This window comes from Falco naumanni, chromosome 12 (genome assembly GCF_017639655.2).
Source record: "Falco naumanni isolate bFalNau1 chromosome 12, bFalNau1.pat, whole genome shotgun sequence".
In the NCBI taxonomy this organism is placed as follows: domain Eukaryota; kingdom Metazoa; phylum Chordata; class Aves; order Falconiformes; family Falconidae; genus Falco; species Falco naumanni.
In genome coordinates, this window is record NC_054065.1 from 30488601 (window position 1) to 30503960 (window position 15360).

The 15360-nt window shown below is 43.0% G+C and overlaps 1 protein-coding gene across 1 annotated transcript in view; it reads right to left on the reverse strand.

Annotated features, from left to right (window-relative positions):
- Positions 1-1568: 1568 nt before the first annotated feature.
- Positions 1569-15360, reverse strand: part of FSHR (follicle stimulating hormone receptor) — an 84146-nt gene continuing 70354 nt past the window's right edge. Inside the window, exons 9-10 of the mRNA XM_040612319.1 lie at positions 11994-12179; positions 1569-5574 (exon numbers count right to left, since the gene is read on the reverse strand). Of these exons, the coding sequence (XP_040468253.1) occupies positions 4344-5574; positions 11994-12179 (1417 nt within the window). The 3' untranslated portion in view covers positions 1569-4343. The remainder of the gene's footprint in view (positions 5575-11993; positions 12180-15360) is intronic.

The following is a 15360-nucleotide window of genomic DNA, read 5'->3' on the forward strand; positions in this document are numbered from 1 at the left end:
GAAATCCATTCCTGAGCACTTTCATCCCTAATTAAAGGTCACCTACTGGTTCGAGAACAACTGTTAATGAAGAGTTTAATTATCCAGATGACAGCTATAAAATCCTACTCCCTGTGCTTGAATATTTTAAAGCAACAAGGCTCAGATTTTAAAAAACGTGCTTGTAACCAAGTACTTAGACCAAAAACTCATGCTGAAGAAGAGCGTGTACGTGCAATTCACATTTGCATACACAATGGGAGATTACACATGCCCGCATTAAAGATGCAAATCTGTGAGGAGGTTTGTATGTGCTTACTTGACTGTTTGAGCCAGACCCACCTTTCTTTTCTGTTCTTTCGTTCAGGGAGGAATGGTTAAATTATTCCTCGAGGATAAATCATTTCGCATTATTAACTCTTCTTAACAAAGCTGCATAAATTAAATGTAAGATTATCTGCAGTGTTCTCAGTGGAATGATGAGGAGGGAATCTACAGGAGAGGAATGTGGTCAAATGATTTGAAGACTTGCTAAATGGGATGCAAAGCCTCATCTTGCATTCTTAACAAGCTCAGGCATAGACCTGCCTTCTAATGAGCACACCCCGCCTGGCATAGCCGTGCAACCCCAGAGTAATGTTGTAAAGCAAACGGCTCATGTTTCATTTTCTCTACTGAGTCAACTTTTTGCTTTTAGTGATGCTTTTGACCAGCTGCTCCCATTCCCTCTACCTGTAGCGGCAATTTTTGTGGTGTGGCCTTTAGTCTGCTGAGCTGGAGTGGCCACATTTCTCGCTCCCCATCACACCACCCGAGAACGTGTGTCTCCAGGAGGTCAGGTACGGGTTCACCACAAGGTACATGCCTGAAGGAATGATGCTTCTATCAGGCAGATGAAGTTTTTTATAGCGTCCTTGCTGCCAGCTCTGACGATATAAGGGCATAAGGGCAAAGATAGTCATAACTCTTTAACTAGGTGTTTTTCTGGGGCTTGGTGGAGACTGAAATCAAGGGATACGTTAAGGGAATGGAGGGAAATCAGAAGGTATGACAACATTGTTGATGGTCACGTTGTCTTTGGAGCGAGCTAGCAATGGGCTCCCAGTTAGAACAACTCCAGGTTTTCTCCTATGAGCCAGAGCTTGGCTTTGACTCTGTTTCCTTGATACCCGTGGCCTGTCTCTCCCACACACGTGCACACAAGTGCACACACAGGCACACACTTACTTGTACAAACAGAAGACTCAACAAAACAGAGCTCCAAGCCCTGACTATGAAAGCGTGGGAAATAAAATTAGAGTACATCACATAAGAAGAGCCATTTATATATATTAAAAAGGAGAAAAATGCTGGTCAGAGTTCTGTCAGTGGTTTCAAACATACCTTTCTGTGCTTTGTTAACTCTCCAGGAGGCTGCAGGAAGGTTTTCTTTGCAGAGTCTCTCATCAGGCGAGTTCCGTCTGTAGGTCACAGCGACCCGACTGCGGAGGCTGTGCCACATAAATGCAGCTCTCCAGACAGATAAGCAGTAACGTTTATTGCATACTTTGTCAGCGTATCTCTGGCCATACACTTGTACTCAAGGCACTTTGTTTTGGTATTTGTTTTATTAAAATAGATTTCAGAAAGGGAAATGTAAAATAGTTCAAAGTTTACACACATAAACATGTTAAGTGCTGAGAAAATCCACAACAGAAACCAGCGGGCTTTTTTTTGCATTATAAGCATAACTAAAATGTATCTTTTTTTTTTTTTTTCTTTTACTTCTTTCTTCAAAAAACCCCCACTGCCTTAAAAAACTGCTATAAACTGACCAATGTCCCACATAGGGAAACGCATAGGTCCTACAATGCCCCCCACAGTTTGGAAGATGCTTAAATTTAAAATCCAAAGAACAGTGAAAGCCAAGGAGATCTGAGGACTACAAGACAGAGGTTTTTGTCTTGGCCACCACACGGGCAGCCTCCCAGCTTTGGAGCTGCTGCCACAGCCTGAGCTGCCGTCTGAGCTCCTGCACAGCACATGGCGGTAGAATGACGTGTGCCTCAAGCATTTGTGTGCTGTCCTCCTGCTAGGGACGAGGCAACGTGTCCAGTTATGCAGGCTCTACTTGCTCTTCAAGTACCACCCCGTGTCTCTTCTGGACTTCATCCCTCGGGCCCTGGTCTGACTCTGGCTACAAGACACAAACCTGAAAGGTCTTTTTTTCAGGGGTTTTCATTTGTAAATCGTATTCAACTTGGTCGTGATTCTGCAAATGTCTGGGCAAAGTTTTTGCATCAAGGAGCTGAGCCATACCAAGCTCAGGTGCCTGATGTAGCTGTGAGAGGGTTTACAAGGCTGGCTTCTAGACCGCGCCTGTGCTGCCCCGAGCTGACAGGTCTCATCCTGCTGCCTTTGCAAACGTTCAGCACCCAGGCAAAAAAGTGGGATGCACTACAAGAATTTGCCCTGTTTATCCACAAAAATGGGCTACTATTTGCCAAAGAACACCCCTCATTTTTGGTCCAAGAATATTCAGGAGCCTTTTTTAATGGAATTAGGATATTTGTCATTTTGGAACATCACCATTCAGACACTTCCATCTGGGTGGGGTTAAATGGCTACACACCAGTACATTGTATGTGACACAAAGCATTTGTGAAGAAATTATTCCTCTAAGGAATCAGAAGAGCTTTCCAGAGATGAACTGCCTTTCCTGTTTTGCTCTTTCATTTTTCCTTCTCCTGGATCTTGGAGGGAGTGTTACTTGTCTTGGGTAATGAAATTTCTGCCCCCAAACACACTGGTTTGCACACTAGGAAGCTGGTACTTCCTTCCCTGGCTAGGACTGAACGACTAATCGTCTCCTGCAGTTATTCACATCAGGTTCAGGTGCTGAAATATGAAGATGATGGCAGGAAATTATGGGTAGAAGCATCAAGATTTGCTACTGAAATGTCAGGAGTTGTGGGCAGGAAACATTCAAAGCACATCACCTTTAACCATGAAGATCCTGAAGTTTTCTCATGGGGCAAAACTGTGAATTGTTTGCAAGGTGGGAATGAAGCCCAGACCCCTGTCCTGGTGTTTTCTTTATGCCCACATACCCACACAGAGACACGCAATCAGCATGAGAAAACCCTACACAAGCCTAAGTCTTTGGTGTGATTTGGAATGATTAACCCTCAAAATTTTGATATTCAAACCATGTAAAAACTCTGTATGATCACTGAGATGTTATTCAAAACCCCTGTAAAACCAGGAAATCTCGATCAAGATGTTTTTCTCTTTTTTGTTATTTCAACATATGCAGCATATGTTTTCTTTCAGGTCTTTCCATCTAGACCATCACCTGAGAATGTGCACATGAAGGACTTTTTTTAGAAGAGAAGGGGAAAGAGAACTTTTAGGATTTCACAAAAACTTTTGTTCAGGTTTTCAAAAGCCATATCTGGATCTGTCGTCCTTTACACGGCCTAGGCAGCATACATAATGCACTAATGCCTCTGTATGGCCAGCCTGCTTCAGGTACCATGTTAGAGCAGCCCACTGGCCTGTCCTGCCATAACCCAGGGGCACCAGCCCCACAGAAGTGATTTCAACCCAACTTGGTGAGATCAACTTGAGAAAACACCCCCCTTATTGCAATGGGTTTCTCTTGCTCTTGCTCTTCCTCTTTCTTACCTTGAAACCAAATCAACCCCTTGATCCAAACTCAGATGAAATCTGGTTCTCTGAGCCCACCATTCTAGATCAACGCAAATCCTACCCAAAGTTGTGCAGACTAAGGCAGGTCCATGCAGCGTGGAACAGCAAAACATTAGCACAGCTGGAGATGTCTCCTGCCCCTCTGCTGTGGCCAACAGAAACGGAAACAAACCAAGATATTCTCATCCCTAGTAAGTCTGTGCTGAAGGAGTTGACCTTCTGCCTCCTGTAAGCCCAGGAGGTATGATTAATGAAAAGACCCAATTATCTGTCATTTTTATAACACGCTTCACAGGCGAAAAAATTAATTCTGAATTTTTTTTCATTCAACCATATATAACCACCACTTAATTCTCAATAAGCAGCTAACATCTTCTTAGAACGAAGGGAATCTCTTCCTGTATGGTGGGAGATACCAGTTTATAATCTCGTTTATTTCTTGAGACAAGTCTACAAGAACACTCTGGCACATACTGAAGTTCTGTTCTTTGTTCTTCAAGAACTGATGGAGATGATGTGTCATCTCTTATGGCTGTTCACTGAACAAAAATAGCAAAACAGAAATATTTTTTGCTCCTAAAAAATAAGTTTACATGCTATGCTGAAGTCATTATTTAAATTCACAGTTGAAAGTGATTATCACGCTGCCTCAGACACCAATTAATGCAAGCAGTTCAGTTCAAGTGATTCAGAGGCACCAATGAATAAATAGTCCCACCACTGTTTTTTAATGCAGGAGGAGGGCAATGGCCATTTCTTGTGTGCAAAGTATGAGCAGATGAGGAGGTCTCTGTTCTGTACATCTGGGCTTGCATTTCACAGCAACCAAACTTGCTCAACAGAATGAAGAAATCCCTGCGGAAGGTCTTTGTGAAAATGGCATAGAGGAAAGGGTTAGCACAGGAATTGATGGGGTAAAACAAAACCAGAAGGATCTTGGATTTGGACACTGTGATGAGAGGAACCTTGAGTGAGGCTGATATTGCAAAAAAAGATATTGGTGCCATGCAGAGGAAGTCCGTGAATATCAGTATGGCCATGCGCTTGGCAATCTTGGTGTCACTCTTTGACGAGACGACATTAGGGTTTCTCACAGTAAAGTAGATGCAGATGTAGCAGGCACATATAATAAAAAATGCGAGTACATTCAATACTAGAAGAAATATAACGTAAGCTTGAGAAAACGGTGTTTCTATATCCATAGGCAAACAGATGCTGACCTTCATGTAGCTGCTGACTCCGAATATGGGAAAAAGTGCCACTGTAAAAGCAAACATCCAGCCAAAAATCATGATAATCACAGCATGACGAAGTCGAACCTTGCGGTCCAGTTGCATGGCGTAGGTGATGGTGTGCCACCTTTCCAGGGTTATCACAGTCAGCGTGTAGACTGAGAGTTCACTTGCAAACACTGTAAAGAATCCTGCAGCGTTGCATCCTGCCCCAGTTTGCCAGTCTATGGCATAGTTATAATACTGGCTTTTGGTCTGGATATCTACCGATGCGATGAACAGCAGATAGATACCTATGCAAAGGTCTGCAAATGCAAGATTGCACATGAGAAAGCGAGGTACGGTGAGCTTGTATTGACTGCTTATTAAAATAATGAGGACAATAATGTTCCCAGTGATTGCTAAAATGCTGATAAACCATATCAAGACTCTCAGAACGTTGTATCCCATGATATCTTCACAGGGATTGAAAGCATCAGGTTTAGGTGAGCAAGCTACGTTAACTACTTCATTGCATAAACCATAGTCAAATTCGTTCTCTGCTGGGTCAAATCCTATGCCGTAGTTGGAAAAATAATCATCAGCTGCAGATCTTCTGTGTGTCTTATCTCCAGGCTGCTCATCAAGGTCTTGCTTGCCCTGAGACACGCTACATATCGGATGTAATTCGGTGCTGAAATGGTAAAAAGAGTAGAGTTGGAAACTAAGAGACATAGCATGAGGCATACTACAAACACAAAATCATCCAGTTTCCATTAACAGCTTAGTTTTCCTGGTTAGATAATTATATATTCTATCTTGGAGCTTGAAATTAATAGTCTGGCTGGTCCCTGTTTATAAAATATTACATGCAAGTGTAAACAATTTGGAAACATCATAAAATGTAAGGGAAAGGAAAGCCTGATGATTGCCTTTACTAACAGTCATGATGCTGTTATCCACCTGGATGACACATTGTGTAGGAAGCCTCCCTTATTTCAGCCAAATCGCTCACATAACCTGTCACTGATAAGCTGATTCTTGCATGGAGGAAATACATGATGACGAATTCCGATGTGAGAGCAAACTTTGAAGAACAAGTCAATTCAGCTGCGCCCATAAGGAGTTTGTATGATCACAATAATGCTACTGTCCCTTGGTATTACTCTCAAATTCTCTTTTTCCTAAAGTTTTCGACAGTCACTGTGCCATAACTTGTACCTCTGTCAGGGCACAGAACAACTTCAGCCTGTGCCATTCATTTTAAGTATCTCATATCATATTGGAAACTGGCCAGTAACACAAATAAATAGCATCAATAAGTTCATGCAGGTTTCCAAATAATCTCTATAAGCCAGATGCCAACACAGATACAAACACAAGACACAGTAGAACATTTTGCTTAAAATCTGTTCTTCAAAGAAAATGGACTAGAAACCAAGTGAAGCAAAACCAGACCAAGCCAAGTCAAGCCATGCCAAACCAAACCATGCCGAACCAAACCACACCACACTACACCAAACCAAACCAAACCAACATTTCTATGGAAACAGCAGTTGCTTTTGTTTCTGTCAGAAAGTTTTTTTTTAAACATTTTGATAAATCTCAGTGAAGGCAAATAAAGGAAAAGAGTTTCAAGAAAAAAATGCCTTTGAAGGTAAAGCTAGTATTTTTTGACAGTTTTATGTTTGGCTTTATTTCCTAGATTGTTAACTCGATGCCCTTCTCCATGCCTAGACCAACAGAAGAAACAAATGTTTTGGCTGAGATGGTAGAAAGATGATCGGCTCCGTGAAGCTAAGAAATATCAAGGCATATCAACAGGAGATAAAGGGTCAGACTTTACAGCTGCTTCTCTAAGGCCACCTTTGAAGTTTGCTGTCCCAGAAACTTGCATCCATAGCTCTGCACAAAACGGCCCCAGACCTAACCTGAGTTAAGGAATAAAACAGGTGACCAAGTGTTGCAAAACCAACGCAGTTCAGCTCTGCCTACTTCCATCTACAGCAATATAGGTGTATAATTTCTGGGACAGGAGCTCAGCTTATCTTCCACCCTGACTTGCAGTACAGTTGAGACTTTCCAAGCAAGTTAGGTTGAAATTTTTAAACAATTGCTAGCAGTTTAAAAGGGGGAATTCTTTTTTGTAACCTAATTTTACCCTTTGACTTTGTGCACTCACTGCATCTTCCAAAAATTGAGTTTAAAAGGTCTGCAAGAAAGGAAAACTAATGAAGGCCCAGCACCAGAATGTGAGGGACATTTCCTATGAGGTTCTGAGCATCCTTTGCTATTATCAATATTTTTTATCTTGCCTGTCAACTGAGGCAGAAAACTGATTTTCTGTGAGGTCAAATATGCACTATGAAGGTCATAACAGCAATAACAAGGCTTTATATTTTGCTCCCCTGTGTTTTGCTCGCATAAGGATGAGTGAGGTGTCCGGTGTATTGATCAATATATCAACAGTTCTCTAGCTGAAAGGGAATATATGCTCCAAGGAGAAATAATGGGAGAGAAAGTCCCTCAGTTTTGAGAGCAACAGGCACTTGAGGGCACTGAAAACCACTGCAGCTGGTGGTTCCTCATAAAAGAACTGAGGCAAATGTTTCTATCCAGTCATTTCTCAGGTATGAGCCAAAAATAAACCTTTTGGAACCTGTAGTGATAGGATAAGGACTAACAGCTTTAAACTAGAAGAGGGTAGATTTACACCAGGATTTACACCAGTATTAGGAGGAGATTCTTTACTGTGAGGGCGGTGAGACACCAGCACAGGTAGTCCATGGCAGCTGTGGGTGCCCCATCCCTGGCAGTGCTCAGGGCCAGGCTGGACGGGGCTTTCGGCAAACTGGGCTAGTGGACAGTGTCCCTGGCCATGGCAGGGGGTTGGAACTAGGTGGTCCTTAGGGTCTCTTCCAACCCAAACCATTCTATGATATGACCCTATGATACGATATGATTAGCAATTTTCCCCCCAGATTATGGAGGCACTGCCTGGAGCTAAATCTATCCCCTGACAAGACTACTACGTAAGGCCAATTAAGTATTTCTGAGTATTAAAATTCTTTAATTCTTGAATTATTTTACGGTCAGTGGTCCCAAATAAAACATAGAGCGAGCTGCTCTGTTTGCTGTGAGGATGGGCGGTGAGGGGTGACCCTGCTGGTTACCTGCACCGTGAGCAGATAAGATGGGCAGTTACCTCTCAATGGAAAGAAGAGATGTCCTCTGGTACTGACTGTTCTTTGCCCTGGGATATTTGCCCTCTGGGCTGTGCAGTGCATTCAGAGCAACAAGATAAAACATTTTTTGGCAAGGGATGGGTCCTTTCTTTCTTTGGAGATGGTGGGTATCATAACACCGTTCATTTATTCAGTCCCTTTGTAACCTGCTAACTGTTTAACATTGCATCGCTTGGTTCAACCCGCTGAAAAATAAACTAGAGAGAGGACAACTTAAAGAATAACATTAAAATTGGCAGAGTGCTCTGACAAAAATAAACAAAAATTACTACCTTTGTGCAAGTTGTTATTTTATGTGCTTTGTCTGGATCCAGTGACAGCAAGATCTTGTGTGCTGAGAAACACACTTACTTAGCAGAATAAATGGTCCCAACCTAGGTTCTGTATTGAGCCCTATCTCAAACCAATCATCCTCACTGAAAAGTGACATCAAATGAGTTGTGAGCAACTGATATTATGTTCTCATAAGATGAGGCCCAAACACGACTCCTGATGCTGCCACATTTTTTAAAAAAGTAGTATTTCAAGTGACAGCTCCTCCAAAGAATAATGATCAAGTGTAAGGACAGAGTCATATCAATGTCATTCTTTCAGGCTGAAGGTGATCTTTATGTCTAAGAAAGCCAAAATCTCGCTGAAGTTCATAATGGTCTATGTCAAGTTGAGGGTTTTAACATCCAGCCTCTGCCCTATCTGCACTTCCAGGATATTATTTTCCCATCACAGAAAAATGTGAGGGGGTTTGAGCATACTGCACTGGGCTTGTCCTAAGAAAGCAGTTTACCTTCTGCTAGGCTAGAAGCACAATATTCCAATCTGATAAATCCACAGAACAATATTTATCATGGCATCCTTATTGGAATGGGCAAAAAGAAAGTATCAAAAGTGTCTACGTTTTTAATTTGTGTCTCAGTCTGCTGGAGCTGTGCTTGATGTGACAGACTCCAAAATATAGAAAGCACTGCTGCTGTGACAGGTTCAAACTCTCCGTTATCAGAACAGTGCCTGTTACATTATCAGAACAGGGCCGACTCCAAGGTGCAGGCAGATCTGGGAGAGGTGATCGAGCATGATCCACTATGGCAACTTATTTTATCTAAGGTTCTTAGACAGAGTGCTGCAAAAGTCTCAGACAGGGGAAATTAACATAAATAGGGCAGCCAGAAAGGAGCCACACATCCCTGATTTCCCATGCGAGCACCAACTGCTGCTGTGATCCTTAGAAATGAACTTCCGGGGATGATGAAACATCCTTTTTATCCTCTCTGGACTACCTGGAAGCATTCTGAGACCCAATCAGCCATGGGAGAAGGACCGCCTCCTGTGAAGGTGCACGGTGGGTCAGGTCGTGTCGGGGTGTCACCGCCACAAGTAATGCCCGCTGCACTGAACCAAGCATAGCTTTCGCCAGAGAAATGATACGCATCGTGTGACCAAGGACTGCAAACTATTAATAACGCTTAAACAACCCAAGCAGTCTTCAGTGCACTCGCAGCGTGTGCCAGCTGTCAAGAAAACTGCTTTGAGATGAAAGCAGGTGTAGCTACTGTACGTGTGACTCATCTCTGCTGAGGTGTGTGGCCATACCTTTGGTATTCCAACTGATCGAAAATGTGTCTGGTTTCTCTCTTTAAGCTGAAGAGAGGATATCAGTCTCCTACTCATTTCAGTACAAGACACATGACTGTATGAAAGAAATTACCATTTTTAATTGTTTTAAAGCAGTTAACAGGAGGGGTTGATCTGAGTAATTGGTTCTAATAATTTTGCGTTTATGCTTAATATTTTGTAAAAGATACATCTGGTAACTGTTAAAAGATACATATAAACACATTCAACTTTGTTCTGTCGACTAGGGTGGCACAGTTCACACGCACATTCATTCAAGTGATCCTGGATTACGTATCATAAAGAAGATGATACATACTCCAACTTGAGTACTATTTCTTACCATTGCACCACACCTGCTGCTGCTGGGGACTGTGAAGTTGCTCCAGCAGCAGTCCCACCACCGCGTGGGCCTCCAGCCCAACTCGCTGGCCATCTGCACGTGGGTAACGTGAGCTCTGCGCGGTTTGGTGGCATTTCTCTGCAAAATTACACTTGCCCAGGCTGTGGGAAGGGCTGTCTACATTCTCTTTGGATTCTTACCTGCCAGGGGAGAGGCTTCCAGTGGTGGGGCTATACTAAGGGGGAAGTGAGTGCGGTGGGCTTCAGTGCCCTGGGGCAAGTGTGACACAGAAGATATTTAAAGTCCAGGTGAGGGGACTAGATACTGAGAGCCTACCAGAAGGCTAGGGCCATTTCCTCCTGTAGCTTTCCTTCAACAGTAACTCCTACCTTGTGTTTGATGAGTCCAGTTGCCTGATTTAAGGGGTGGATTCTGAGATTTGGGTCCTGATTTAGCCCAAGCAGCCCAGAAGCCAAGCACCTTCAAAAATATGAATCATGATGATATCAAGGTCCCTTTGCAGATTCAGGACTAAATGTGCTTCCATTGGACTCATTGGAAAATATCACTTTGCCACTGGTGCTGGAAGGACTGGACCCATTCCTGTGTAACAAGCTACCGAGCACCGTGCCTGCGCAAGCCTGCAGAAGTACATAAAAGTGCCTCCTGCTGATAAACTGTCCTAGAAGAAAGTTTAGCATTTTGGATCAAAAATGAGCACAGGGGGATGGATTCTGTCAAATACTTCTCTTATCACTGCAGTCTCCACCACCAGACTTGCACCCTACACAATTTTGCAAACACATGTAGGAGATATTTATTAGCTATCAGCACAAGCAAGATCAGTTTCCATTGCCTGGTGACACTACAATGCTACAAGTGAAATAAAACGCTATTATTACAATAGAATCTACTAATAGTTTATGCTTCCCCTCTGTCTGGTTTTATTTTTCTTTGAAGTGTTAGGCAACTTCTGAAGACAGTGTCTGGAGTTATAACAATGATCCATTTTTTTTTTTTTTTCCTGTCATGGCAAATTCCAAGTCTTTGAGGGCATCCAGTAAAGGAAGAACTTCAAACAATTACAAAGGCTTCTGTAGGTACCAGTTCCTCATGACCTCCAGCTGCAAAAACTTGGGAGGTTCATTAGCTAGTTAGCGTGTGCATTTAAATTCAATCTGAGCATCTGAAAATACTCAATGAGCATCATTAATACCTGAAGTCTCACTGCAACTTGCTAACGGAAAATTAAAACAAACATGGAAAATTACTTTGGGAGTCTAAAAAGACCCCTCGCCCTCCCACCCCACTCTGTTGATTTGGGTAAAAGGGGTCAGCTCTAGTTTAACCATTTCAGAAACTGTGTCCAACAACATTGTGCATGTAGACTTGACAGATAATCTGTGGTGCTTGGTTGGGTGGTGTTCCAATATCAGTGTGGCTTTCTGAGAGAAGAGTTTAAGATCACTCAGTGGTCCTGTTACCCTCCTGGATTGATAGCCAAGTACTGACCAGCTTCTCTGCAAACACAGGTTTTCCTCCAGCTACCTCCTGAAAAGTTATCAAACTTTTTCCTGTGGAATGTCTTCAGTGTGGCTCCAGGCCGGTCCAGGATGGCAGGTCCTGGTGAAAGATGGACCTACGACAGGCGGGGGCTAGAGCTGCAGCTGGGGAAAACGCTGATGCTAAGACAGCTATGGAAATTTATTACTTCCCTGTAATGGAGAGGCAGTGCACTGTGCAGCATGCATAAACCTGTATGTATTATATATTTATTTATCTGCATCCATTTACTTACCTGCACTGAAGAGATTTTCTATTCAGATTTGGAGGAAGCTTATTTAATTTGCTATCAACTGCTAAGAAGCACCAAAAAGAAAAAAAAAAAAAAAAGAAAAAAAAAAAGAAACCACTTACTTTTGTCTTTTCCAGTTTGTAAATGCACAGCAATGACTAGGATAGGTGAAGTTTGCCTCAATCAAAGATCTGAACTTGCTTAAATCAGGAAGCTTTTTTAAATTATATGTAGACCTTGCTCTTAGCTTCTTAATGAGTTCTAATCCATGACTTGGCAGGAAACTGATTCTTGTCCTTGAAATATCCCTTTAAGAAAACACATGAAAACCTTGGTAAAAAGCAAATTCACTTCTGCTCGGCAGTGGATACGTGTTTTAGACTGTCCTGCTCATTCTCAGAGTAGCGATTGGGAAGAGATCAGTTGGAAATCTACACTGAAAAGAGAATCCAGGGATAAATTAGGTGTCCCTCCAGGAAACCTAAACTAATATCCATTGTAAACAACAATCAAGTGATGCTAGTCTGGTCTGGGGGAAAAAAAAACCAAACAAATCTCATAACCTTCTGGGTAAGAATTAGCAGGACAGAAGCCATTAGTGCCATATGATACTGGGTTTAGTAGATGCCCAGCAAATGCAACAATTATCCCAGAATACTGTTACAGGATAAAAAAGGCTGATGAAATCACAACAGAAGTTTGCTACATGACACACATCATGGGAAGGCTGCTGTGGAAAAAGCAATAAACACAAAGAGAGAGGCTCACGTGGGGGTACATGTATGAGAAGTTGGGGATATTAGGTTTGGTACTCATTTAGAAGAAAAAGAGATTAAAGAGAGATAGGGGTGACATGGTTCAAACTGTGAGAAACAAAAAATAACATTTCCAGAGGTTTAAAAAAAACACAGCCTGAAGAGAAGAAAGGGGCAAGATTACAGGAGGTTAGGGGAGATGTACCTATGTGGAAAGCAATCAGTGTGGGACAGGCTATCAAAGGCAGTGACGGAAGCAGCAGCTATGAATGTATTAAAGAGAGCATCAGTGGGGCTTTTAAAAGGCAACACATTGCACAAACAGTAAACCTTGACTTGTGCCATGCAGGTGAGGAAAGGGAAGAAGAACCAAAGGTGCTCCATCACCACACTAAGGGATACTTGGGAACCTGTCCCCATGGTTCCAGGGTGCAACAGCTGGGGTAGAACATCCCCACATTTCCCTCACTGCTTCACAGACTGTGTCCCTCAGCTCGTGACAGGAGAGCGTGCTCCATTCTCTTAAGAGCAACAGCAAAAATGAGCTGTACAAAATCACCCTGCCCTTCAGCCCCTGTGTTCTTATGGCTGAGACTGATCCAGGATACAGTGTTTGCTGAGGCTGCTCTGCTCTTCATTCTCCAACAAAAGAAAGGAATTTTCCCTAATCAAGGAATTGGACTGACAATATTTGTAATTTTCTCCATGTCCCCTCCAAGGGACAGTTTCCAATTCATGTGTAACAGTACGATGCCAGGACAACATGTTATTTGATCTCTATTACCCAACACGCACAAATTGTTTTTATTTTCATATTAATGCAATACACTGATGCCACGTGAGGGGGAGACCAGGCTTTAACAGCATGTAATAAAGTTCAGACAGTCGCTATGTACATTTACACCTCTGTTCTCTGTCCTAAGAAATGAAATTAATGGCATGGAACGGCTCGGTTTGACCTCCCAGTCTATACCCCAGGGTGGCCAAGTCTAACAGGTGCATAGGCAGCTAATCAAGCGGTTAGAAAAATGGGTGGTGGGCAAAGGTGATCTTTGTGTCCGTGCTGAGGCTTTGCATCCAGGCTCCGAAGGAAGCACCCGGACCATGAACGGTGGCAGCAGGGGAGCAAACAGACGCCGCTCCACTGCCCCGGGCTGGGGCCACGGCTGCTGCCAGCAGGGCAAGGCAGCCTGGGGGGGTCGGAAACACTCGGAACTTCGTCAGGTCGGGCTGACAGAAGCCACGCTGTGGTCCTGAGGTTTCTCTGGTCCTGACCTGTTACTCGTGGGACCTAAAAGCTGATGAGCCATTTTAGGCTATCGATTTCTGACTTAGACACTTGAAGAAGTAATGAGGTTGCAACAAGCAACCTCGATTGTTTCATGGACTGACTATTGCCCTTAGTGTGCTGCCTAATGAAAACTGTCACCTGGAGTGTATGCTCATGACTCAACAGCTAAACAGCAGTTTTCTGCCTAAATTCATAGACAGCACCACTCATGGCATCGTTAAGAGCCTGTGAAGCTTTACAGGGGCTCATAATTCTGAACAAGAGCATGGGAGATGTTTTCTTTGCCTCGTTAGCTAAAAATCTTTACTGAGTCCAAACTGTTATTACACTGGATGGAAATAACAAGTAAATATGAATAGGAATGTCACCTAGACTTAAAAAAAACCAAAATGCTACCGGATTTCTACCCATCTCTAAATAATTTCTTAAGTATTAAAAAATTTTCCGTGAAAATTCTTCTGCTAAAATTTTTTTGGTTTATCCTCACTTTTGCGCATCAACAGAAGTAAGTTAGGGAAAGTGCATTGCGTACTCCGGCGGGGTTTGTTGGTATGTCTGTTAGGGATGGTTATCGATACACAGCTGCAAATCCCTGAACAACAAACACAGACGTCGTGTTGGTGCTTTAGTAACTTATTTCACTGAGACATCACACGCAGACCTCAGCACAGAGGTTCTTCGGGATGTTGCTGTCTAGTTAGAGGCTTGATAAATTAAATAAACATGATGAACAAGACGATAAAGTGGCAGTAGGAAATCAAACCAGAAAGCATCAGTGACTGGGATACATGTTCTTGTATTATTATTGTTTGGCTGCTAGTCATCAGCCTTGACAGCAGCCGGTGCAGAGCAGCAAAGTGCATCTGACTTCTCTTCCAATCACTTCTCCTTCCCACTGGGAGTCTCTGTTGGATTAGCAAAAATACTGACCAGCTGATGAGGTTTGAAAGGCACATACAGAAATAGCAAGAAATGGCTGGTGGAGCAGAAACCAGAGAGGGGTAGACTGATCAGCGAGAAAAGGTTTCCCTGTGCTTATATCGAACCTGATCTCTGGCTGTGCCGCGGGGGCTCGGCTGCCCAGCCACGGGTCTGCTGGAGCTCTCCTGCAGCTGCCTGGCATGGGCTTCCCGTGAAAGACAAATTGCAAGGGTAGGATGGACCACAGACATACCTTGCCCTGCGTCTGAGTCAGGATGCTGTGAGAGAACTCCTAAGGACTTCACTAAAAGCTGGTGTAAGCCACTACAACTCCGGGAGCACCAGGAGATGATTAAATTAAACGCTACGGATGAAAATTGAAGCTATGAAACTCCAAGTTGGAAATACAGTGTATTTCTCTATAGAAGGAATATATATAGGTGTGGGAGTAATTAGCTATTTGATTTACTTGCCTACTGTCAGCGCTGAAATCCTTTAACTCAAAACTTGATGTCTTTCCAA